The 27,682-nt window shown below is 41.4% G+C and overlaps 1 protein-coding gene across 3 annotated transcripts in view; it reads right to left on the bottom strand.

Moving 5' to 3' along the window:
* sema5a (sema domain, seven thrombospondin repeats (type 1 and type 1-like), transmembrane domain (TM) and short cytoplasmic domain, (semaphorin) 5A) overlaps window positions 1–27,682 on the bottom strand; it is a 293,417-nt gene that overhangs the window by 162,292 nt on the left and 103,443 nt on the right. Inside the window, exon 2 of one of the 3 annotated variants that reach the window (XM_043689988.1) lies at window positions 23,547–23,663. The exons of the other annotated variants lie outside the window; for them this stretch is intronic. Coding sequence (XP_043545923.1) covers window positions 23,547–23,553 — 7 coding nt within the window. The 5' untranslated portion in view covers window positions 23,554–23,663. The remainder of the gene's footprint in view (window positions 1–23,546; window positions 23,664–27,682) is intronic. 3 annotated transcript variants of the gene reach the window in all.

The following is a 27,682-nucleotide window of genomic DNA, read 5'->3' on the forward strand; positions in this document are numbered from 1 at the left end:
ATGTTTTAAAACTTAGCCCAGCCCAGAGCAAAGCACTATGCTTATTTTGAGCCTTTAGCAGTTAACTCATTACTTATCCCCTCCATCACAAGAGCTGAAATGAAAATCTCAGATAATGCCTGAATTTTGTCTCAACACCTAAGCATTTCTACTGGTTTAAAAGAATTTTTTTGAAGTTTGAAAATGAAACCTGTTTGATATGCAGTGATGACAATAACAATATGTAAAATACAGCTTGCTTCTCCAAATTCCCCCACCCAATGCACACTAGCCAGCCCTCTCCCTGTGAGCTGGCTATACAATCTCCCAGGGACTGAGTTCAGGTGAGTTCATAAAGTCGACAGCCTTCTTTTCCAACTATACCTGACAGCAGTGTGCTATCACTGTGGCATGGTAAAGCCAGGCAAATTATAAACTTGAGCAGGATTATTCAGCTAGAAATGAGGAACTAAATACAACCAGATGTGTCTCAGCTACTTCTCACTGGGCCAACTACACTCAGGGATCTACAAAGGACGCGGCAGCTCAAGACTGATTGTCAATATTCTTTTTTGGGTTAGATTTGGAAGTTTAGGATGTGCTCTCCTGGCTCCTCAATAGTCCCAAAAGCAATTGACCTTCCTTCCAAACTCACTGGAACCTATTCAAGGGGCAACTGTCAGGGAAGCAAGGGATTCAAAATGCATTTTGAAAGGGGTGGTTTGCCTCTGGAGTACTAAATAGTCCCAACATCTTTCCCAAATTATTGAGATTTGGCCCAAGTGGAGGCCAGGAAATGGTGTCAAATCAGTGTCCAATAGCCAAGCTAATGTTGGGGGTAGGGGCACTATGCAAAGATCAGGGGCAGAGCCAAAGTATTCAGGTCTGAGGTGGGGCTGCTGTGCTCAGATCGGGGCCCCAGGCTAATCACCTGGGCCTGTGATTCTGTGACTGCACCAGGATCAACGCACAAGCTTGGTAAAGCTTTAGCTGCCCAGATGGGCAAAAACTGTTTCAAAATATTTTTATTATTTTCTAACATCCAGAGGGGCAAGAACATTTTTTATGGCTGTACAACACAAGCTGCTATAACCCCTCCCTCATCCTCTTTCCCTCTAAATATCCCACCTGGTGCACACCACCCACCACTCCCCACAACCCCAAATCCCTCCTCCTTATAAAAACTTAAAGAACTGCGGATGCTGTAAATCAGAAACAAAAACAGAAATTGCTGGAAAAGCTCAGCAGGTCTGGCAGCATCTGTGGAGAGAAATCAGAGTTAATATTTCGGATCGAGTGACCCTTTCTCAGAACTAGTTCCTGTTGAGCTTTTCCAGCAATTTCTGTTTTTGCTTTCATCTTATGTCTGACCCCTGAGCCTCATTGTTGGACAGCATTTGCAATGACCCATCCGGAAAGCAGTGTCTGGGGTATCCCATTAATATCCACAGCTCACTGCTTTACTCTGATCATTTACACCTTTGATTTGGACATAGTGTGCCTGTGCCTTGCAGTCTCTCCTATCTTCCTTATAATAACATATGGAGAGGAAATACTTTTAAACAAGATAGCATGTAAGACTTCATTTAAAGAAAAATAGCATAATATTCAATATGAGCATTGATGAGTTGTGAATGCACTGTTTAAAAAAATTGATTATGAGAAAGCTGATGAACTTGTGTTCAATAACTGTAATTATCTTAAAAGTAAAAGGTATACAGAACAGAAATTAGTGCTGACATCTTTCTAGTTGGCAGTGAAAGAATTTTGACTGTAGAAAATTTTGCAGGAAGAAAATTGACAGGAAGGTATCGTAGTGTTGTAATTTACTGACTGAAGAGAGTTGATACTCTTACAGCTTTTAATAAAATATCAGGCTTATTAAGTTTGGTAACGAATCTGACAACAACGTAAAAACTGGTTATGTGTTTCTCTATTATGTAAAAACATATTTATGTGTTTATTGTTGATTAAACACATTAAAGTGCTTTTCACAATGTCTTTCACTCTGCTCTCAGTAGAAAAAGGGCTCCTTAATTCACCAAGACAGAAGTCTTCCACTTTCAGTCTTAGAGACACAGTCATAGAGATGGACAGCACAGAAACAGACCTGTCGGTCCAACTCCTCCATGGCAACCAAATATCCTAACCTAATCTAGTCCCATTTGCTAGCAATTGGCCCATATCCCTTTAAACCATTTCTATTCATATATCCATCCAGGTGCCTTTTCAATTCCTCCACCAGCTCCTCTCGCAGCTCATTTCATACACATGCCACCCTCTACATGAAAACGTTTGTCCCTAAGTCCCTTTCACATCTTTCCCCTCTCACCTTAGACCTATGCCCTCTAGTTCTGGACTCCCCCACCCCAGGGAAATCTATTTACCCTATCCATGCCCCTCATGATTTTATAAAACCTCTATAAGGTCACCCCTCAGCCTCCAATTTTGGTGTCATCTGCAAACTTAATAATTATTCCTCCTTTGTTCACATCCAAATCATTTACATAAATGACAAAAATCAGTGGATCCAGCACCAACCCTTGTGGTACTCCACTGGTCACAGGCCTCCAGTCTGAAAAACAACCCTCCACCACCACCAACATCTGTCTTGTACCTTTGAGCCAGTTCTGTATCTAAATGGCTAGTTCTCCCTGTATTTCATAAGATCTGACCTTGCTAATCAGTCTCCCATGGGGAACCTTGTTGAACGCCTTACTGAAGTCCATATAGATCACATCTACTGCTCTGCCCTCATCAATCTGCTTTGTTACTTCTTCAAAAAACTCAATTAAGTTCATGAGACATGATTTGCCACACATATAGCCATGCTGACTATCCCTAATCAGTCCTTGCCTTTCCAAATACATCTAAATCCTGTCCCTCAGGATTCCCTCCAACAACTTGCCTACAACCAACATCAGGCTCAATGGTCTATAGTTCCCTGGCTTGTCCTTACTACCTTTCTTAAATAGTGGTATCATGTTAGCCAACCTTTAGTCTTCTGGCACCTCACCTGTGACTAACAATGATACAAATTTCTCAGCAAGGGGCCTAGCAATCACTTCCCCATCTTCCCACAGAGTTCTAGGGTACACCTGATCAGGTCCTAGGGATTTATTCACTTTTACGCGTTTCAAGACATCCAGCACCTCCTCCTCTGTAATATGGACATTTTTCTAGATGTCACCATCTATTTCCCCACATTCTATATCTTCCATGTCATTCTCCAAGTAAACACTGATGTAAAATACTTATTTAGTGTCTCCCCCATCTCCTGTGCTCCATACATAGATGGCCTTGCTGATCTTTGAGGGGCTCTATTCTCCCTCGTTATCTTTTTGTCCTTAATATATTTATAAAATCCCTTTAGATTCTCCTTAACCCTATTTGCCAAAGCAATCTCATGTCCCCTTTTTGCCAAAGCGATTTTTCTCTTAAGTATACTCCTACTGCCTTTAAACTCTTCTAAGGATTCACTCGATCTATCCTGTCTATACCTGTCATATGCTTCCTTCTTTTTCTTAACCAAAACCTCAATTTTTCTAGTCATCCAGCTTTTCCTATACTTACCAGCCTTTCCTTTCACCCTGACAGGAATATACAGTCTCTGGATTCTTGTTATCTCATTTCTGAAGGCATCCCATTTTCCAGCCATTCCTTTACCTGTGAACATCTGCCCCCAATCAGCTTTTGAAAGTTCTTGCCTGATACTATCAAAATTAGCCTTTCTCCAATTTAGAACTTCAACTTTTAGATCTGGTCTATCCTTTTCCATCACTATTTTAAAACGAATAGAATTATGGTCGCTGGCCCCAAAATGCTCCCCCACTGACACCTGTCACCTGCCTGCCTTATTTCCCAAGAGTAGGTCAACTTTTGCACTTCTCCCTCCCAACTCATTTCCACTAAAGGTACTGGATATGAAGTGTTATTTGAAAATCAATGCTCTAATGTTTTCTTCATTTCAGAGCTCAAGAGCACAAATTGACCAAGCTGATGAAAAAAAATCTATGAATTATTGACATATGAGAATAATACAGTTCCCAACACAATTTCATCCTTCACAAGCCCATTCCAGCGTCTTTAGCTTTTAGAATTGTTGCTGGCATATCATGCAACTCTTTACAATTTGTCAAGAAAGTCAGAACACACTTCCACCACAAGTGACAGGTTTAGATGAGATGATGGATCAATATCCTGGAGTTTGCTTTATTATTTATGCAGAATTGCAAGATTGATGCAGATGAAGAAGGCTGTTCTGTTCAACTCTGTTCCAAAGAAAAAAATCTACAATCCCACAGAACAACATCCAGCAGTTTCTTCACGGCAGTTGTTGCCTGCATGACCTTCCCCAAAACCTGCTCTCTCAATACTGATCACTCTACATGATGAAAATTTCCTGAATGTCCCAAATTTCTCTCTCTCTCTCTCTCTCTCTCAAGGCCTCGTCCTCTCATTGTATTTTAGACAGCAGTTGTATTCCATGTTTAAATTATCTAAAATATGTTATCACCTAAATTAAGACCTTCCTTTCAATGCTGAAAACAATTTTATTTCTCAAGCATTTATTCAATCCTCTGATTCCAAAAGTCAGCTTTCTGCTTCTACACTGTATTGATCCAGTAAACCAGTCTGAGCCTTTCCACAAGGATATAAGCAATGTAAAGATTTAACATGTCATCTTCCAATTCACTGTCAACTACACAGACTACATCACCTGGCAGTAAAGCATCATTTTTGATTCCATTATCTCAGTAGGAAGATTATGTTGCTCAAGTTTCACTCCAGGATTTGAGCACTTAATCTAAGCTATAAAAATGGTGTACCTTTCCAAATACAATTAATTTAGTTACCATGGATGAAACTGGACCCTGCCATGCCATTTTCAGGCACATAATGTATCAATATTGAAGGCCATGTCCCACACTCAAATGGCACCTGTAGTATGGTATATATAGATCAAGTAATATGTAGATATTCCTCGCAGTTACATGAAGCTGTTGTTATGTAGTCTAAATGATGGGTGCAATGCCCATTTAATGCACCACCACTATAAATGTCAGCAGCATCAAACATACCATACAGCTTGCTCTGCTCAAAATTTTTCTGCAACATAAACAGTCGTCCATAAAAGGACCACTAAAAGTCAGCAGCTAAACAGTACGGTTGACGGTTTCCACAGTATTTCAGAAGGCTGCCATCAAACAAGCTTAAAGCTGTTGAACAATTGGAGACCTGGAGTCCATTGTCCAAGACTGAGGCTGCTGGCTGAAGCCAGGAAGAGTGGGATTAGCAACAAGGTAAGTGGGGAGGGGGGAAGAAGATGATAGGATGAGGGTAATGGGGTTAGGGCTGTTAGAGGCAAGGGCAGTGGAATGGTCAACAGCAGCCAGTCGCCCTGTCCACATCCATGTCCTAACTTCCCTCAGATTTGGCAAACTGCTCCCCACACCTATCCCTAACCCAACAGGCAAACCACCCCATTTGACCAGTTATTTATCTCACCACCAGGTAATCAGGGCAATGGTGTGTTCAGATCCTTAAGAGGTCACTAATTGATAAGTTAAGAGCCTTAATTATCACAGGTCAGTGAGATTGACCATGGACACTCCTACCCAAAACGTAACTACCTGATGTATTAAAATCTGATCACCTCAGTGGAAGCAGGCTCATCCGCTGGGGAGGGAAAAATTCCAGATCTCTTTTCAGTTATTTCAATACAAATTGAAAACAATCCTAAAGGCTCACGCCTTAAAATTTGTCATGCTTAAAGAGTCCATCTGAAATTCCTCTCTGTGCTAATTTAACAAGATATTATCTAATTTAAAAAGAGATTAATTCCTTCATTATAATAGCTCTGAAAGGAATTTCAGATGAATGTGTTAAACAATTTGGTGTATATTCTGTTACAACAAATATTCAAATTGAAAATGTGAGCCTAAAAATGACTGTCTCCACTAAGTTCCACTAATTTTGTTATCATACATATTTCTGTACTTGAAGCTGATGATATACTACAGAGCTCACCACATTGGCAATAAGTGTAATATTTACAATTCATTGAGATATTTCTGGAAATATCTGAGAGAAAACAATGTCCTCATTACAAAAACCATAATAGGAATTCTTTACTGGATAAATCAGTGATTAAGTGATTACAAGATTATTTATGAATTGAATTGAATTGAATTCATTGTCACATGTAACGAGGCACAATGAAAACTTTTGTCTTGTGAGCAATACAGGCAGATCACAGAGTTAGGTAGTATAAATAAGTAAATAATAGGTAAACAGCGGCAAAAACAAAAACACAGGTACAGGGGAATGCTAAGAGTTTGTGAGTCCATTCAGTATTCTAATAGTAGGATAGAAACTGTTTCGAAACCAGCTGGTGTGTGTGTTCAGGCTTCTATACATTGTCCCCAATGGTAGAGTTTGTAGAAAAACATTGCCAGGAGGGGATGGATCTTTGAGAATGCTGGCAGCATTCCTTGACAGCGGGCCTGGTAAATGGATTCTATAAATGGGAGGTTGACCTTTGTGATCATCCAGGCCGAGTTCACCACTCTCTGTAGCCATCTCTGATCTTGAATGGTACAGTTGCCATACCAGGTAATGATATATCCAGACAGAATGGTCTTGATGGTGAACCTATAAAAGTTGGCAAGGGTGTTCGCGGTCATGCCAAATTTCCTCAGCTGCCTGAGGAAGAAGACGTTGTTGGCATTATAACCAGTGCATCCACATGAAGAGTCCAAGAAAGCTTGTTGTGGATGACCACTCCCAGGAGTTTGACACTCTCCACTCATTCCACCTCTGTGCTGTTAATGTGTAGGGGGGCATGATTAACATCCCGCTGAAAGTCAATAATAAGCTCCTTGGTGTTGCCAGCATTGAGAGCTAGGTTGTTCTCAATGCACCATTTTTCCAGGTATTCCACCTCCCGTCTATAGTCTGTTTCAGCGCCATCTGAGAGTCGACCGACTATGGTGGTGTCATCAGTGAATTTGTAGATAGCATTAGTCTGGTATTTAACAATGCAGTCATGGGTATACAGTGAGTACTAATAGGGGGCTGAGTACGCACCCCTGGGGGGTCCAGCACTGAGTGTTAGTGAGGATGAAATATTGTTATCAATCTTCACTGATTGTGGCCTGTGGGTCAGGAAACTGAGGATCCAGTTACAGAGAATGTGGTTTAGTCCAAGATCACCAAGTTTAGTAATCAGTCTCGAGGGGATAACAGTATTGAAGGCTGAACTGTAGTCAATGAGTAGGGTTCTTATGTAGCTATTCTTGGTGTCAAGATATTCTAGGGAGGAGTGAAGGGCAAGTGATATAGCATCTGATGTGGATCTGTTAGTCCAATAGGCAAATTGGAGTGGGTCAAGAGTAGTGGGGAGGCTGGAGTTGATTCATGCCATGACCAGCCTTTCAAAGCACTTCATGACCACCAAAGTTAGGGCCACGGGGTGGTAATCATTGAGACATGCTGCATGAGCTTTCTTAGGCACTGGGATGATGTTGGCCCTCTTGAAACAGGCAGGGACCTGCTGCAGGGAGAGGTTGAAGTTGTCTGAGAAGGCCTCCATCAGTTGATCTGTGCATGCTCTGAATGTACGGCCTGGTACTCCATCTGGTCCCATCACTTTCCTTGGATTCATATGATGAAAACTGATCTGACCTCTGATGTAGTGACTGCTGGGATAGGTTTGTCAGGACTTGTCAGAATAGGGGTTACGTCTCTGCTGAAATTCTGCTGAAAGCGAGCGTAAAAGGCGTTGAGACAGTCTGGGAAGGATGTGTCATCGTCTGCTATCTTGCACTGTCTCTTTTAATTGACTCCCCGGTATAGAATAAGCAGAAATGATTTAGATTATGCCTCTCAACAACTATTCATTTAATGCAATACTGAATTAGTTATGCAATTCATGCATAGTTTATCAAAACATTGCACTGTCATACCCTGCACACAAATACTGCTGTACTTCATTTGAATCTAATGTTAATTTTACAAACAGTGTTCTGCCTCTCTCGTTCTCTCTCTCTCCCCACTCCTCCCTCTTTCTCTGCAAGTAACAAGTTAAATACTATCTGGAAAGAGTCTCAAACACCTAAGAACTGTATAATTCCAAAATGCATCGTGCACATCAGTCAATAAAACGTCATCTCAATTGAAACGAAGCAACATGCAGGAACCATGCAAGGATCACAAAATGACATCAGCTGACTGTCAAAATAATATATGGCGGTCACCTAATTTTAACCATCAATAACTGCTCTCTGAGCAGAATTTTGTTTTGAGACAAAGTGGGAAGGAACTGCCATTCAGGGTCAGGATGGGTCTTTTCCATATGATTACGTTCTTCTTGACTCTATTCACGTGCAGGTAAACAACAAATCCTACAGGCAGGACACCAGGCCCTTCCAGGTTCCAACATCCAGGTGCATTGTCTAAAAGGCACTTCACTTCCAGGAGAATCACTCCTCCTCTGCTCGTCACTCCACCCACCACCTGAGATGTCACAGATCTGGCAAAAAACAGTGCCACGCTTTAGCAACATTTGTCTAGAGGTTCTGTTAAAGGCTGTCCATGACAGAGTAAAAGGTTATTTTTCAAAACAAGCCATCCCAACTGACAAAGGCAGCCTGGTCAAAGGTGATTGTGAGGGTCAGCATCTGTGACTAGCTCAAGAGAACCTAGCTTCAGCATCTTAAGAGAGTGAATGATCTGCTGTCCTACACAAGGATATGTGTCACTGTCTACTCAGTCTTAATGCCCCTATGAATTTGAGTTAGAATGGTAAGGACACCACTACAGCAACTGTCATATGGGAGGTTGGGAGCCAGGATCTCCAACTGATGCCTCCCTCACGTGCAATCAGTGTTTGACACTTCACTGTAGCTTCTAATGTACTAGTCCTGGCATCACAATGGTACTGCCACTCATAAACCTGCCAGGAGTCACGCTTAAAACATAAAAGGAGCTACAATGCTCAGAAGCTCATGTACTGACTTTTTGTCATAATTTACAGAGTATACACATCCAAAATCTGCTCACCAGAGGCTTGCGTGCGACAAGGACAAAACCACAACAGCTGGGTATCTGTTAGAAGGGGGGAAAAAAAGTTAGTGCAGGAGTGAAGGGAAAATGAAATGGCATCTGACGTGGATCTGTTGGTCCGATAGGCAAATTGGAGTGGGTCAAGAGTAGTGAGGAGGCTGCAGAGATTCCCTGTGGTCATTCCCCTGAAAAACAAGTATACCGTTTGAATACTGTTTATCGGACGACTTACCAGGGTATGCAGTGGGGCCCAGGTCTCTGGCAGAGAGTCTGTCCCTGTTGCACAGAAGGGAAGGGGAGAAAGGAGGAGAGTGTTAATCATTTGGGACTCAATAGTTACTGGGTCAGATAGAAGGTTTGTTGGGAACAAAAGAGACTCACGCTTGGTGTGTTGCCTCCCAGGTGCCAGGATCCGTGATATCTCGGATCGTGTCTTTGGGGTCCTGAAGGGAGAGGGTGATCAGTCCCAAGTCATGGTCCACATAGGTACCAATGACATAGGTAGAAAGAGGGTTAGGGAGGTAAGGCAGGATTTCAGGGAGCTAGGGTGGAAGCTGAGAGCTAACACAAACAGAGTTGTAATCTCTGATTTGTTACCCATGCCACATGATAGCGAGGTGAGGAACAGAGAGAGATATCAGCTGAACACCTGGCTGCAGGAATGGCACAGGAGGGAGGGTTTCAGGTATGTGGATAATTGGGGCTCATTCTGGGGAAGGTGGTCGTCACTTGAACCAGGGGGGTACTAATACCCTAGGTGGGAAATTTGCTGGTGCTGTTCGGGTGGGTTTAAACTAGCTCAACGGGAGGATGGGAACCTGTGGTGTAGTTCCAATGCACAGAAGGATGTGAGTAGGGACGACATGGACAGGATTTCACGGTCACAGGAGTGTGCTGGCAGTCAGCAAGCTGGTTTGAAGTATGTCTACTTCAACGCCAGGAGTATCCAGATTAAGATAGGTGAGCTTGCAGCATGGATAGGTACCAGGGACTTCGATGTTGTGGCCATTTCGGAGAAATGGATAGAGCAGGGTCAGGAATGGATGTTGCAGGTTCCAGGGTGTAGATCTTTAATTAAGATCAGGGAAGGTGGTAGAAGGGGGGAGGTGTGGCTTTGTTAGTCAATGACAGAAGAACAGTGGCTGAAAGAACTTTTTACAAGGACTCGTTTACTAAGGTGGTATGGGCTGAGGTTAGAAACAGGAGAGGAGAGGTCACATTTCTGGGAGTTTTTTTAATAGGCCTCTGCAAAGTTCCAGGGATGTGGAGGAGAGGATTGGCAAAACAATTCTGGGTTGGAGCGAAAGGAACAGGATGGTCATTATGGGGGACTTTAACTTCCCCAACATTGACTGGAAATGTCATAACTCTAGTACATCAGATGGATCAGTTTTTGTCCAGTGTGTCCAGAAGGGTTTCCTGACACAGTATGCTGAAGGGCTGACAAGAGGGGAGGCCACACTCGATCTGGTGCTTGGTAATGAACCAGGCCAGGTGTTTGATTTAGTGGTAAGTGAGCACTTTGGAAAGGGTGACTATAATTCGGTTACGTTCAGTTTAGCGGTGGAACGGGATAGGTACATGCCACTGGGCAGGAGTTATACATGGGGCAAGGGCAATTATAATGCAATTTGGAGGCATAGAATGGGGTAGCAAAATGCAGGGGATAGGGACAATCGAAACATGGAGCTGGTCTAAGGAATAGATATTGTGTATCCTTGATAGGTATGTCCCTGTCCGCAGCAGATAAGATAAGGTAACCGTGGTTTACTAAAGAAATTGTATCTCTTATTAAGCGGAAGAGAGAGGCTTATGGAACATTGAGACGAGATATTTCAGAAGAGGCGATGGAGAGTTACAGATTAGCTAGGAAGGATTTAAAGAGAGAGTTAAAAAGATCAAGCAGGGGACATGAGCAGTCTTTAGCAGGTAGAAGGAAGGAGAACCCTAAATCTTTCTATAGGTGTAAGAGGAATAAAAGGATGACTAGGATAGGAATAGTGCCAGTCAAAGACAGAAATGGGAAGTTATGCGTGGATCGTGTGGAGATCAGAGAGGTGCTAAACAAATATTTCTCACCTTTTTTTACTCAGGAAAAGGAGAATATTGTAGCGAAGACTGAGATACGGACGGTTAGACTAGAAAGGATTGAGGTTAGTAAGAAGGAGGTGTTATCAAGTCTAGAAGGTGTGAAAGTAGGTAAGTCCCCTGGGCCGGATGGGATTCATCTGAGGATTCTCTGGGAAGTTAAGGAGGAAATGGCAGAGCTATTGACCTTAATCTTTGAGTTGTCATTGTCTACAGGTTTTGTACAGAGGACTGGAGGATTGTAAATGTTGTGCCCTTGTTCAAGAAGGACAGTAGAGATGACCCAGGTAATTATAGACCAGTGAGCCTTACGCCAGCTGTAGGAAAAGTTTTGGAAAGGATTATAGGAGATAAAATTTACAATCAACAATTTGATTGGAGATAGTCAACATGATTTCGTCAAGGGCAGGTGATGTCTCACAAACCTCACTGAGTTTTTTGAGAAGGTGACCAAGCATGTGAATGAGTGTAGGGCAGTTGACATGGTGTACATGGACTTCAGTAAACTTTTGATAAGGTTCCACATGGTAGGCTTTTGGAGAAAATGCAGATTAGATTAGATTACTTACAGTGTGGAAACAGGCCCTTCAGCCCAACAAGTCCACACCGACCCTCTGAAGAGAAACCCACCCAGACCTAACACTACGGGCAATGTAGCATGGCCAATTGACCTAACCTGCACATTTTTGGACTATGGGAGGAAACCGGAGCACCCAGAGGAAACCCACGCAGACACAGGGAGAATGTGCAAACTCCACACAGTCACCTGAGGTGGGAATTGAACCCGGGACTCTGGCTCTGTGAGGCAGCAGTGCTAACCACTGTGCCACCGTACCGCCCACAAATTGCATGGGATTGACGGTGATTTAGCAGTTTGGATTAGAAACTGGCTTTCTGTAAGAAGGCAGCGAGTGGTGGTTGATGGAAAATATTCAGCCTGGAGTCTGGTTACTAGTGGTGTGCCACAAGGATCTGTTTTGGGACCACTGCTGTTTGTCATTTTATAAATTACTTAGTCACAGGCATAGTTTGCAGATGACACATAGTTTGAAGTGGAATGGTAGATGGTGTAGAAGAATGTTGCAGATTGCAGGGGGACTTAGGTAAACTGCAGAATTGGGCTGAGAGGTGGCAAATGGAGTTCAATGCAGAGAACGGTGAAGTGATTCACTTTGGGAAGAATAAGAGGAAGGCAGAATACTGGATCAATGGAAAGATTCTTGGTAGTGTGGATGTGCAGAGGGATCTTGGAGTCCATGTACATAGATCCCTGAAAATTGCCACCCAAGTTGATTGTACTGTTAAGAAGGCATATGGTGTGTTAGGTTTTATTGGAAGAGGGATTGAGTTCTAGAGCCATGATGTCATGCTGCAACTGTATAAAACGCTAGTGCGACCACACTTGAAATATTGTGTACAGTTCCAGTCACCCCATTACAGGAAGCATGTGGAAGCATTTGAAAAGGTGCAGAGGAGATTTACCAGGATGTCGCCTGGTCTGGAGGGAAGATCTTATGAGGAACGGCTGAGGAACTTGGGTCTGTTCTCATTGGAGAGAAGAATGCTAACAGGGGATTTAATAGATGATCAGATGATCAGATAGGGTGGACAGTGAGAGTCTTTTTGCTAGGATGATGACGTTGGCTTGTACAAGGGGGCATAGCTGCAAATTGAGAGGTGATAGATTTAAGACAGATGTCAGAGGCAGGTTCTTTACTCAGAGAGTAGCAAGGTGTGGAATGATGAAGGGCTTTTGCCCGAAACGTCGATTTTGCTGGTCCTCAGATGCTGCCTGAACTGCTGTGCTCTTCCAGCACCACTAATCCAAAAAAAGGGTGTGGAATGCCCTACCTGCCAATGTATTTAACTCAGCCACATTAGGGGCATTTAAACAGTCCTTGGATAAGGATATGGAAGATGATGGGATAGTGTAGGGGATGGGCTTAGATTAGTTCACAGGTCGGGCAACATTGAGGCTGAAGGGCCTGTTCTGCACTGTATTGTTCTATGTTCTATGACCTTTTGAGTTGAGCCCCCGCCTTTTGAGTTCAGCCCTGCTTGCCCACCGTGGCAGGTTTACTTATGCTAACTAATGTGACTGCCCCACTTGGGAAAACTTGAGACTTCAAGCTTTACTGCAAGTATTTAACAACAAGCTACACTGCACGTGAGAGCTTTCACGAGACTTCAACAGGAAGATGCTTCACCCTCCAGCTTCTCTGTGAGCAATCACACAAATAAAGGCCTTGTTTATGTAAGAGCCTGGTCAACTGCAGACACCTGCTCTCATCAGAGCTTGGAAGAAGAAACCCTCGTCAAGTTTATCGGCACACACAGTCTCCATTTTTGGTTCACAAGATAGCACCCATAAAAGGTAATTCCACAGGATGGGGTGTAACTGAATCTAAAATAAATGACAATGAATACAAAACAGGCCATGACCACAAAGGTCGGGATCTCTTAATATCCATTTTAAATTAGTATCTTCTTCCCTGACCATCCATTGCTTTTTATTTAATACTGGTTTATTTTTTGAATTTGTTTCTTAAACAATCAACCATCTGAAATGGTTTGACAGAAGCAACTGAAATCTTACCTTCTACCTAATTAAGTACCCCCATCTATCTGTCCAAAAGATCTGTGCAGGTCTGGAATTTCCATCCAGAGTAAGGTTTCTGTTTTCTTTTGGAATGAGTTTTGGCTTCCTTCCACCGTCAATCTGGCCTCAAAGGTTTTGCCATTATTAGCGAAGTTGCATATTGAGTCAGGAAATTCATACTTCTGCAGCAATCTCTACTAAGAATGCATAAAGTAACAAAGACTCTTACATCGACATGAATCTGCTTACAGGTAAAGTAGCAGAGACTAATAAAATGCTTGCAGTGAAATTAGTATCTTGATTGCAATGGTGCTTCTTTCAATCTGACCCGTTATCCACATTTCCCAAACTGTTCCACCCCTCTCATCCTGACCTCCCAACAGCACTCCATCGTCATCCAGAGTTCAGTAACAGAAGCTGGGGAGCAAAGAGATCTGGAATCCAGTAACTAAGGCCAGGGACGAGGATTGGAAGCTATTGCCCAAGGCGGGAAAGTGGTAAGGATTGGGTGCCAGTTCCCAACTGGTGCCTCTAGATTTTTTTTAATTCACTCACAGGATCAGGCTGACCAGCATATATTACTCGTCCCCAGTTGCTCTTGAGAAGGTAGTGGTGAACTGCTTTCTTGAACTACTGCAGTCCATATGCTGCAGGTGGACCCATAATGCAGATAATGAGAGAATGCCAAGATTTTGACCTAGCAACAGTGAAGGAACAGTGATATACTTCCAAAGTGATGGTGAGTGATTTGAGGGGAACTTGCAGGTGGTAGTGTTCCCATGTGATTACTATTCTTGATGATAATGCTCATGGGTTTGGAAGGTGCTGTCTGAGGATCTTTGGTGAATTTCTGCAGTGTGTCTTGTCGATAGTACCTATCACCTTCATCTCCTCCCCCACTGACCTATTGTACTCTATGCTACTCTATCCCCACCCTCCTCTAGCTTATCTCTCCACGCTTCAGGCTCTCTGCCTTTATTCCTGATGAAGGGCTTTTGCCCGAAACGTCGATTTCGAAGTTTTTCGGATGCTGCCTGAATTGCTGTGCTCTTCCAGCACCACTGATCCACACTGCTGCTACTGAGTGGCGATGGTAGATGAAGTGGATGTTTGTCCATTTGGTGCCAGTCAAGTGGGCTGTTTTGTCCTGGATGATACTAAGCCTCCCAAGTGTTGTTGGAGCTGCACGTAGCCAGGCAAATGGACAGTATTCTATCACACTCCTGATTTGTGCTTTATAGATGGTAGACAGGCTTTGCCAGAATTTCTAGCCTCTGACCTGCTCTTGTAGCCACAGTTCATCCAGTTAAGTTTCTGGTCAATGGTAACCCCCAGTATGTTAATTTATCAAAATCATGCAAATTTGTCACATGACTGCACCAACCAATTGTAGTGAAGCCTGACTATGCAAAATCATGAAATCCTACACGGATTGCTGTAAAATGGTGTTGCTCACATCCTGAATGCATGAAACAAAAGACATTTTTAATGCAGATGAATTGGAATGTTTTATGATTTTTAAGCATTTATTTATGTAAGATGGGTATTGTTTGCTTTATTATCCAAACCTAATTCCCCATCCCTAGTTAAGATTGCTGTGGGTCTGGAGAAATAAGTGGGCCAGACAAGGTAAGGAAGGCAGATTTCTATCTGTCGGGGACATTAGCAAACCAGGTAGAATTTTATAACAACTGACGATGATCTCATCAGCCTGATTTCTTTTTATTCCTGATTTTATTGAATTCAAAATTCACCATCTGCCAATATGGGATGTGTATTATTAACATGGTCTTCTGGATTACTACTAGTATGGTCACTAAACCAGATCACTCTTCATTGTTTAAAAATGAAATACGTAACACTAGAAAGTGAAAAAATGCACAGGTCATAGCAGTGGTCTGCTCCCACATGGATGGGACTGAAATCTGCTGCTTCTTTTAATTGGAAAGTCCAAAAAGCTACAGTGCATAAGTCAAGATACTAACCATGCAATATGAAGCCAATAAAAACCACCTGGATGGCCCCCAGCATTTTTATGGCATGGAACAGGAAAGTGGACAAAATGTATTAATGGAAGAAAAGAAAGATGATGACCCCGATGACCCTGAAGAATTCAATAAATAACCCCCTGCCCAACTCACTGACCTGTTTCCCTAGTTGATTCCACAAAGGCCATGGAGATGCCCCAAGATTTCACCCTGCAGCACAAAACCACAGAAAACATATTTGACTGCCTTGACAACAGGGTAAACCTGTCCAAAGGCAGCATGTTAAGCAGAAAAAAAAATCACTGAGTCGTTCAAGCCCTAATTCCCAATGTTGAACAATTCCTTTTACTGTGCCAGGTCAGGGCATTGTCATATTTGAGTATATTGAAAAATAAAGGCACTTTCCACACATTTCCTGCATCATTGTGCTTTCATTCATTTTCTTTGACATAAAGTGCAGTTGTGAGAAAGTTGGATTACATAGGAGCCTCCTCAGCTATATCATAGCTCTACGTAAGAGGAGTGTTTTGTGCAGTCCTAACAGATTTACATTGATGAAGCCAACAGCTGACATTTGCCAGTCTATCAAAAGTGAGTTATGTGAAAACCTTAACCCAGTTTACACAAATACTGATTAAACTGGTTATAAAGATTGACAGCACACACATTGATATTAGATCACACAATAAACTTCCTCAAATGTTTATATATTAAAAAGAGACAAGCAATAAGGAAATTAGAAGGGACAAGTGATGACTAAAGAAAGACAGGCAGATTACCAGAAATGCAACTATCAAAGCATTAATGAAAAGATCGAGTGTGTTACATGGCAACTAAGATGGTAAACCTGATCGCCCTCTGAACAGCTCTCTAGGAGCTGACTGGCACAGTAAAGCGGAAATATCTTGCCATACCACAAGTCTCAACAACATGCTTTTAATCATACAAATTCATACAACTCTTAATTCTAATCACCCACCCTGACACACACGCACGCACGCCTACCTCTGATTACATCTTCTCTCCCTCCACCACCCTGGTCCTGCTCACTATATCTGCCCACCCACCTCCGCAAATCTACCCTTCATCACCCCCAATTCTACATCTCCACCCCAGCTATCTGCCAACATCAGTGGAACTGAGGAACACGGATGTTGGGAGGCAGTGGTGCACAAAGCTGATCATGACACTCTGGAATGAGATATCAAGTTATTAGCAATGCCAGGGGTTTGCAAGGGAGTGTGGGGGGGTGGGGGGGTTAGTCAGCACAAATCTCCATGTTGACAGGATCCTGCAAAACTCATCTGTCTGGGACTGTAGCGTTAGCGAGCACCCCAGAATTTGTGGTTCCACAGCACCCCTCATGAGGTGAATAATCTCAGCATTCACCCTTATTGGGATGCAAGATCCGGGCCAAAAGGAATAAAGAATTGTTAAAGAGATTTTTTTTCTAGAACACAGGGGAAAGTCAGGGATCAAATAGCAAAGGCTCTGACCACAATATTTCAAATATTCCTGAGTGATTAGTAATATTATTTTTCTGTTCAAAAACAGAGAGATATAAGCAAATTAACAATAGACTAATGTCAACAGTAGGAGGTCTGCTTCTAGAAGCCAATAAAATGAGTTAACATCAACACACAGTTTAAAAAAAATTGATTGAAGGCAACCAAAAAGAATTACTAAAAACAATATGTAATGGAAATGAACTGGATATCAGATATATGGATTTTAAAAGGCATTTGAAAAGGCACTCCAAAGTATGCTTTTTTGATAGTATTATGGAAAAAAGTGTTAAAGAAAATGTGACAACATGGATACAAACTGAGCTAAAGCAGACAGTTGCAGTTAACGGATACAGTACACAGTGAAGTAGCACAAACATTGGTAACCTCGCAGTCAGAGATTGGACCATTACTCTTTTCTTTGTATATCTATGTAAATCAGCACTTCAACACAGAGTATATAAAATGTGCAAACAATAGTGTGATTTACTGTGTAGAAGTCTGCAGGAAACTTCACAGACACACAGATGTGGGGAGATTCAGGGAAATAATGGAATAGCTGGTTTATTCATCTCCATCATTTACATATATTCATATTTCAGACAAAGTTTGAAGTGGGAAATGCAAGGTAATGTATTAATGACAAAGAATGAGAATATATACTAAATGTTAACACTTTAAAAGAAATAGAAATGAAGAGATTAACCAGTAATTTTTGATCATCTTTGAGTGTAAATGGTGATAAAAGTTGTAAAATGAGGATCCTATGTTTTATAAATGAAGAAATCAAGTACAGTACCAGAGATCATGCCAAATTTATACAAATCATTAGGTAAGCTACAGTTTGAATGTGGAGTCTAAATTTGAGTCCCACTTTGTTAGTACTGGAAACAGAATGCTGGTTAGCAGCAATGTGACATAGAACAAATCTATTAAAGCACAAAGAGGCACTTCAATTTATGAGTGAATCAACTTAATATATTCTAATCCATCTTGATATATCCCACTAAAATCTGCAAACTGGTTGATACAGACCACTTCAAATAAGGAAATAAGGAATAGGAGTGTGTAAACCATACAACTCCCACACCTTCCTCTACCATTCAGTACAATCATATCAATCTTCTGTCTAAACTCGACTTGACTCCTTGACTCCCTTAGCGATCAAAAATCTATCTGCTCCAAATATACGTTCACTTAAAATTGGGCACAGTGTGATGTGTTTCAGCAAATGACTGGTGGATTGTTCACAGATATGAAGGTCAAATCCGTCAGCTTGCTCCATTTACTTCATATACTTTGGGGATTACATGACCTGTTTGTGAGTTTAACATTCTGTGACTCTTTAAGGAACCTTACTTTCTGCCTCACTCCACCTCCTGCCAATACCGCCATCTAAGTCACACTCATGCACCCTGTAGGTAGCATTGGAAAATGCATGGAGATTTCTGCCTTCCTTCGCGTAAAGCAAGATTCCGGTTGGTGATGTGGGTGGTATATAAACAGTAAATTAACGAATAGGATGGACCTCAACAGTCAATTAAGGACATTGTTTATGCTGAATCTATGTTACCATCATAAGTATGAGATTCCAGAAGGCAAGGTTTTATACTCCAGAGTGAATTTCATATTAGATTCAATTATTTTGCATTAAATTTCATCATTTGCATGGAACACTAATACATAATCTGTAAAAAAAAAAAACACAGTTGACAGAAACAGGGATCACAAATGTTTTGTGGTAAACATTTTTTTCTTTCTGTTTCATACTAGCTCAGAGTTTATGTCCAAACATCGATGAAATCTGCCACTATATTCTCTATAATACAAGGTATAATATCACAAATAGTCATGCAAATCTCACAGATCACATGATACATTAATTTTCATTAAGAATGCTTCCAGCATGCAATTTTGGCATAATTTAAAAGACTAAGAGATCTATTTCTTTAAGAGAATAAAGAGGGAAAAACCAAAATATGTTCAGACTGATACTTTGGTAACATTAGCAAACAAAAGAAAGTACTTTTAATCAGTAGGAACTAAACTAACACACACTATAAAAAAAAGGAAATAGTAATCTATTAACATTTTTGTATGCAGCATAAGGCCTAGCTAGAAACAATATTGTTATATCTAATTCATATGGTCAGTCAGGACTCTTCATCTCTGCATTATTGGGTATAACCAATACTAAAAGAATAATATATAAAGTTTTGCACAGTAAGTAGAAACATTAAATCCAGCAGTCCCTTGCAAATCTGGATCTTTTTGAAGTTCCACACTTAGGATCTCTCTGTAGATTCCAAATTTCTACTTTCTCACTTAATTTCTACTGTGATGGAAACTAAAAAGTGCTGCTGCACAATTGAAGTGCTACACTATTTTTTAAATTTAGCCATTTTTTTCTAACCAACCTGTCAGAAATGTTTCTACGCACCTTTAGAGCAGGTAGGATTTGAACCTAGATGCATGGAAGGGATTTGATCAGTCTTATAGGAGGGCTCCTGAAACATCACCTAAACAGGGACTTGAACTCTCGACCTGCAGATTAAAAAAAGCCAAGTGCTCTACAGACTGAACTATCCAGGCACACAGCTACAGTTATAGCTACAGCTATTTTATTATGATGACATAATTTAATATGTCTGCTTCCTACCATCATATACATTGGTTGGGACAAGATCTGAAATCCAAGATTACTTCAGTACTGCCTGCAATTTTCTTTCAGGAAATAGCTATTATAAAAGTGCAAACTGAATGTGAGTTAAGTAATTCCCAGTCTACAGTAAAGTGTGCCACATCAAACTGAATTCTGAGTAACCAATTTGAGACACGTACTCTTAAATTTGACCAATTGAGATTTTTTGCACTTATGCAGGGCTCTGTTAAAAACATAAAATGAGTTACAATAAATTTCTCTTTGAACATTACTATTTGATATTTTTATCTTCACATAACATGTTCAATGTCTTTTGTGAAGCAAACAGGCTAAAAACTCAGGAATTTACACAAATGTACTAAACGGTGCAAAGTACATGGAAGAAAATAAACTGACAACTGTCTGTTTCTGGAGCTGCAGCAATACTGTATTGTTAAGCAGCCCTTGCCATTTTTCTCAAACAAAATGATATATTTGTCATTTCAGGTGAATATTATAATACCATTATATATAAGAACAAGGTGTTCTCTGAGTGTTAATGCCAACATCACTCCTCATTTTTCTTCGAAAAACACCTTAAAAACATGACGACCACTGCGACTGGTGCAGCCCTGCTGCACGTGATTTGGCTGCCAGGTTTGCCAACATAACCAAAGTGACGACATTTAAGTTATTAATTTTACAATGATTTCCACTTTGGATTTCCACTGAGATACGTGATAAGGATCTGTGTGAATTAGGGTGAGCCATTTTTCCAGGGCTTTTAGGGCTCTCCCACAGAAGGCAAACAGATGAAACTGTGTGCAATTTTACCTTTGTGAAACTATTTTGTAGATCTCACTTTAAACCGAATCATTCTCACATATTGCAGAAAGATGCAAAATAACTAAATTGAATTTGTCAAAGGTGGCCTTTTTGGCGTCTTCAGCAGGTTGAGAGCAGGTCCAGCCTCCAGCGGGAGGAGGTGGATCCTTGGGGAGAGTGAGCCCTCGGAGAACTCGCAACAGCAATGAGTGTGAGCTCAGCACTATGTTTTTAACAGAGCCCTGCATAAGTGCAAAAAATCTCAATTGGTCACATTTCAGAGCATGTCTCAAATTGGTCAAAGTCACCAGGCTCTGAAATGTGACCAATTGAGATTTTTTGCACTTATGCAGGGCTCGGTTAAAAACATAAAATGAGTTACAATAAATTTCTGTTGAGCATGACCACTTGACATTTGTATCTTCACATAACACCTGTACGTTCAATGTCTTCCGTGAACCAAACAGGCTAAAAACTCAGGAATTTACACCAATATATTAAATGATGTGAAGTACATGGAAGAAGATAAACACACAATTGTCTGTAGCTGAAGCTGCAGCAATACTGTACTGTTAAGCAGTTTTCATGTTGGCAGTGACAGCAGGACAGCCTCTGCGGTCGGCAAGCAAGGCAAGGCAGCATCTGTAGTTGGTGTCAGAATAGGGATGTCGGGCTTCAGGTAGGTCAATACGCTAGGCCCAAGTAAGTATTCCTGGCAGATCAATGGGAGCAGCAGTTCCATCGGCAGGACCTTGGTAGGGCCAGGTATGGTGTTCCTGGTTAGATAGCAGTAGGAGCCATGGTGGCCCCAGAGCAGGACTTCTGAAATGGACTGTGATGCGAGGGCATTGGTGGGCACAGAGTCCATTGTGGACCTCTATCCTCCCCCATGTTGAGCAAGAGCGCAAGAAGGGAGGAAGAACTCTGGTTGTAGTTACATCTTAATATCTTCTTTAACTCAAAATGGCACCAGAGTGTGGCAACATATTACACTTTTCCCTAATTTATTTGTTAAATACAAATAGCAATGAATCGTTCAACTTCAACTTTTATAAAACAAAGTGTTTAAACCTTGAAATATTTGTTGCCTGTATGATATCTGGTTAAATTATTCCAAATTCCTAGAAAATCCTGCAGTGCCTCCTGTTATCCATCAAAATATATTAGCATGTCCTCACATGAGATTGTTCCTTATGCATCAATTTCAGTAGATGAACAGTCAACTGTTTACTATTAGTGTTTATCAGAGAAAGATTGGTGACCAGGGAACCGGATTAACATCCTATCTGCTTTGGTGAATGTCGTGTGAATTCTAACAGTCATCTTTGCTACCAGATTAACATGATGAAGGCTTCATTTTAAACTCCCACATGAAGATTAGCACTGTAACAATCACTGTATACTCTTAGAATAGGGCTTTAATATACATAAAAACAAAGGAAGGAAAACTATCAAAAGAGACAATGGGGAGAGTAGGCTTCATTTGACTAATACATATCAGAATAAGACAAAGGTGTCATATTTTATGCAGTACAGTAAAATAACATGCTGCAGATTAAAACTAGTCCAGGATTCTTTACCTAAGGACTTTAAAATCTGCCTTCAATATTATGCATCAACACCAAAAGCAATTCCTTAACAGTGCTTTTTCAACTAGAGTGTCTAAGATTACATAATTGATAGGCCTTCTAAACTAAATTTACAAAGGACAAAGTTCACAAAAAAAAGACAGATATACAATTTTTAATATTTAATAAGTAAACAAATGCTCAAGTTCAGTACTGAAAGATATTTCTCCCATTTCCTTTCTTCTCTTCATATGTTTTTACGTTTTTCTTTAATTCCATAATTCTGCTTTACAATCCAGACATAGTGCTTTGAAATGAAGTTTTTGTTTAGTTCTACATCATTGCATAGATATGTATGTACTTTACACCTGCTTTTTGAATCTTTTAGACAAACCAGTTACTAAAATTGAACTTTTCCAGAGGTTCCTCAACACAAACTTCATTGGAATCCACTGCCTCAGGCAGATTCAACACCTGAAAGCTTAGTCACACTGATAGAGCTAAGTAGTTCATAATTCACAACCTATGACCTAAGAAGTTTTTGTGCTGAATGGTTCAGTGCTGACCTTTGCTTCGAGTACTAAGTAGTCCCCAGTCCCTGCACACTTCTTTATTTAGACGGTAATGAATGCAAAATCAGATTCACCCTTTGTTAAGTAGTGATCTTTTCTGAAAGACAAAACATATATGTCCTTGTTTCACCTCAAGAATATATTGTAAATCACAAACACCAACAAAAGTTAGAGGATAGCTCCTAGTAGTACTAGATCCAGTCTTTAATGTTTATAAAATTCAAAAATCATGCTGTTTCGGTTGGTCAACAACACAAGTGAGAATAATTATTGCCACTTTTCCCAACTGGTGAAAATTAGTGCATGGTTCCTGCAGTAAATTCCACTGTATTCATTACACTGTAACCAATAGTAACAATATATTGTAATGAATACTAACAACACTGGTACAAATTACAACCTTACACTGTAATTTGTTTAAGGTTTCTCTTCTCTCTCCCCCACCCCATGGAAAGGAAAAAAAGTGTTTTTTCAAAAATTTCATCTTAACTGAAACAACCTACTTGAATCAAATGCAAACTTTCACTGAAGTCGAAGTCGGCTTCCTGCATAATCATTAATGAAACAATGGGCTCAAGCACACAAAACCAGCATTTTACACATCGCTTGCGTTACCATGACAGCTTCTAAGCGTGCATAATTTGTACCAATGGAAGTGTGGAGAAAACGGTCAAACTTTTACGTTATAGATTTCTTTTTTTCACGTCCCACTGACCTGACATGCTCTAAGCCCTTCAGTGATTTCTAATTTTGTAGCTTGATACAACAGAGGCAGGAGGGGAACCTCAAGTCATCTTGATTGGAGTTCTATCCTTACGGGCATTCTAGTAGCCTGTTAATAAAGAGGTAATGCCACAAGGAAATGTTCCAGCTAAATACAATACATTTATAAACAAGCAGCACTTCACAGTCATATGCACTAGGCAACGAAATCAAAAACATACTTAATAAAGCAGTAAACATAGTTTCTTCTCACATTAACATACCATTGTCAACAAGGCTACTCTCTAGTTTGAAACCAAGAGACAGACACTCACTGTGACAATTAATTCATTACAATGTTGATTCTGAATCCCTCCTGTGGTCAACATTTTAGCATGGATAAAATAAAAACGAGATAATGATGTACCTAACAAATATGTACCCTATAATCTAAATTTAAAATGTAGCCTGATTGGTAACTACCTACTAAGAGATAATGAGGACTGCAGATGCTGGATAGTCAAAGTGGATAAAGAGTGGAGCTGGTTAAAGTACAGCAAGTCAAGCTGCATCAAAGGAGTAGGGGAGTCAATATTTCAGGTTGGAACCTTTTATCAGGACTGGGGGAGGGGCTGCAAAATAAATAGAGGCGTGTGGGGCTGGGGGAAAGGTGAGTGGGATGGCGATAGGTGGATGCAGGCTGGAGATGGATGTGATTGGTCAGTAAGAAGGACGGAGCAGATAGGTGGGAAGGAAGATGCACAGGTTGTGTCAGGTTAAGGGGACAGGGTGGAGAGGGAGGGCTGAGCCTGGGAGGAGATGGAGAGTGGGGAGATTTGGAAGCTAGTGAATTCTATGTTAAGGCCTATGCTCCCGAGGCACAAGATGAGGTGGTCTTCCTCCAGTTTGCATGTGGCCTTATTTTGATGGTGGAGGAGGTCCAGAATGGACATGTCATTGGAGGAGTGGGAGGGGGAGTTGAATTGACTGGCAACCAGAGCATACATGTTCCCTGAACCGATTTCTGAGTTTGCATTTGGTCTCTCCGATGTAGAGGAGACCACACCAGGATGCAATAAATCAAATTACAGGAAATGCAAGTGAATCTCTGCCGGACTTTTGGGGCCTTAGATGGAGGTGAGGGGGTAGGAGTGGGGCTGGCTTTGCACCTCCTGCGGCTGCAGGGGAATGTTCCGGGTGTGGAGAAGGGCTTGTTGGGGAGCATGGACCTAACAAGGGAGTCGCAGAGGGAACGGTCCCTGAGAAAAGTGCATGGGCTGGGGAAGGAAATATCATTTTGCTGGTGGGGTTAGACTGCAGATGGCAGAAGTGTCAGAGGATGATGCGTTGGGCTTGGAGATTAGTGGGCTGGAATGTGAGGACCCGGGGGACTCTAGCTAGACAATTTGACAGAGAAACTCTAAATTCTACAAGGTGCCCAGTTTTACTACAATTGTTCATAATATGGATACCTGTCATGGCCAAGTAGCCCTACAGAAATATTTTTATTGGATCGTGATAGCAATGATTTAAACAGTATTCCATACTACATTCAGACACTCACACTTATGTCTGTCATTGTGTACTGATTGTAATGAGGTCATCTAGATGGACCTCACAGAATATGAATTCCCTGACTGGGGTTGTTAATCAGGGAGCCCTAGCTGACAGATATATACAGGAGTGTCAGAGGTTCTGTTCACTCTGAAAGCTGGCTCTGAGGAAGCTGGATCAGTGTTAAAGACTCTCCATGTACAAATAAAGGGTAACTTGGTGATGGGCTACCTTCCTCGGTGGATTTATTTCACATAGGTTTGTACCTTGGATCAATAATGTCAGTTGCTCCCTTAGAAGTTTGGAAGTTGACTCCCAACGTATTAGCAGGCACAGTAGTAGGATTCAGAAATTTTAAGTTTAAAAAGCATTGAGATTGAACCGATCTCTGCCTTAAGCATTCATAGTCCTTCAATCTCTCCAAAGATAGATTGAGTTATCAGTAGATAAAATGTCTTGTTCAATTTGTAGACGGTTTTACTTCTACTGTGAATAAAACATACCTAACAATGATTATGATGAAAGCCATGTGATACAATCACTGAAACTTTGATATTTTGGAAATCAAGATCAAGGTGACGTGATCCTAAAATCAAAGACATGTTCTTCAAAGCTGAAATAAGAAACACTTCTTCACACAATGGATGCAGGATCTCTCTCACACAAAAGAATATAGACATTTGGTAAATTACAACTATCACAACAGAGTTTGATTTTTTTTTGTGAAAAGTACCATAGAATAAGCAATGGCAGGAAAGTAGGGCTGGTGTACAAATCAGCCATGATCAAACTGAACAGCAGAACAGACTTAAGGGCCGGTGCACTGCTTTGCACTTCTATTAGGGTAAGGAGTCCAAATGTGCACATGTTGTTCCAAATGTGGTCCCACCAACGTCCTAGATGACTGCAGGAAAACATCTCTTACTTGAATTCCTTTGAGATGAAGCCTAGCTTACCTGATTTCCTAATTACTTCCCACATTTACGGGAGGACAGTCAAACTAGTGTTGTTCTTGAAGCCAGTTCTACAAGCATCCCAGCAAAACCTGTACATGACATTGTGCCCGGATAGCTGAAAAGCATCCCCCCCAACCAGGTCCTCCTGCCTCAGCTCTCAAATGGCCAGTGTTCCAGGGCAGGAAATAGAAAATGTCACAATAACACCCTGAAGCTCTCTTTGATGCACAGCAATATTGATAATAATCGCTCATTCAGAATAGCAACAACTTGGCCATCAAGGTGCATCATGTTTTGAATCCAAATGACGAGACAGAGCAGTGAAACACAAGGAAAGAAAAGGCAACCAGTCCTAGACTCCAGATCCCAATAATTTGTGGTATGTCTTGTCACATGTGCTCATAGATCTGCAGGTTGAGAATTCATCTGGTCAGTCAGATGGAGGCACATGGCAGATACTCTTGACTGTGAGTTGATGTCATTTTCGAATCAAGTAACAGCCAACACCAAAGAGGCACTTGCTATAATTGTACAGTAATTTTGTGATTCATGATCAGGGACACCCAGTCACTCTGACGACCAATATTTGAATCACATTTCTCTAACCATTTATATAACAGTCTACTGTTCTTTTTGCCCCCAAAGTAAATAAAGTCACATGCCTCACATTATATTCAATCTGTCCATGTTATTGTTCATTTAGTTAACCTCTCTATATGCTCCTGTATCCTCTTTGTGTCCCCTCACAGTTGACTTACCTACCTAAATTTATATTCAAATTTGTTGACAATGCACTACACCAACTCATCTTAAATCAGTAGCAAAAATATAATAACTAAAACCCAGTTCTGCTCCTTGTGGTATCCTGCCAGTCACAGCCTGTCAACTCAAAAAATTTCCTTATTTACTTCTTGTCCATTAACCAATCCTCAATCTATGTGAATAAATTACTAACCCCACCCCACATCATATGTATCTTAATTTTGTGCAATAATCCCTTGTGGCATTTTACAGAACAATAAAATTCCCAAGGATTAGTGCATAAGGGTGCACAATGGCTCAGTGGTTAGCACTGCTCCTTCAGAGCACCATGGACCCAAGTTTGATTCCAACCTTGGGTAACTGTCTGTGTGCAGTTGGCATATTCTCCATGAGTCTGCGTGGGTACCCTCTGGGTGCTCCGGTATCCTCCCACAATCCAAAAATGATGGCAATGCTCTGAAAGCTTGTAAACCCGCCCCCACACCCAACTCCACCCCCACACCCAACTCCACTCCCACACCTAGCTCCACCCCCACACCTAACTCCACCCACACACCTAGCCCTACCCCCACACCTAGCCCCACCCCCACTCCCAACTCCAGCCCCACACCAGGTCCTAGCTCCCAGGTCCTAGCTCCCAGCCCTGCTGTATTTTCACCATCCATCCAGACCTCCCCCTCTCTGAGGATGAAAGATCAGTCCTCAGCAGAGGCCTCACCTTCATCCCCCTACGCTCCCGGATTAACGAGTTCAACACGCGGCGAGACATCGAACAATTCTTCCGCTGCCTTTGCGCCTACTTCTTCAACCAGGATTCTCGCCCACCCTCTGACGACCCCTTCTCCCACCTCCAACACACCCCATCCACCTGGACACC

The sequence above is a fragment of the Chiloscyllium plagiosum genome, chromosome 5 (genome assembly GCF_004010195.1).
Source record: "Chiloscyllium plagiosum isolate BGI_BamShark_2017 chromosome 5, ASM401019v2, whole genome shotgun sequence".
Taxonomy (NCBI): Eukaryota; Metazoa; Chordata; class Chondrichthyes; order Orectolobiformes; family Hemiscylliidae; genus Chiloscyllium; species Chiloscyllium plagiosum.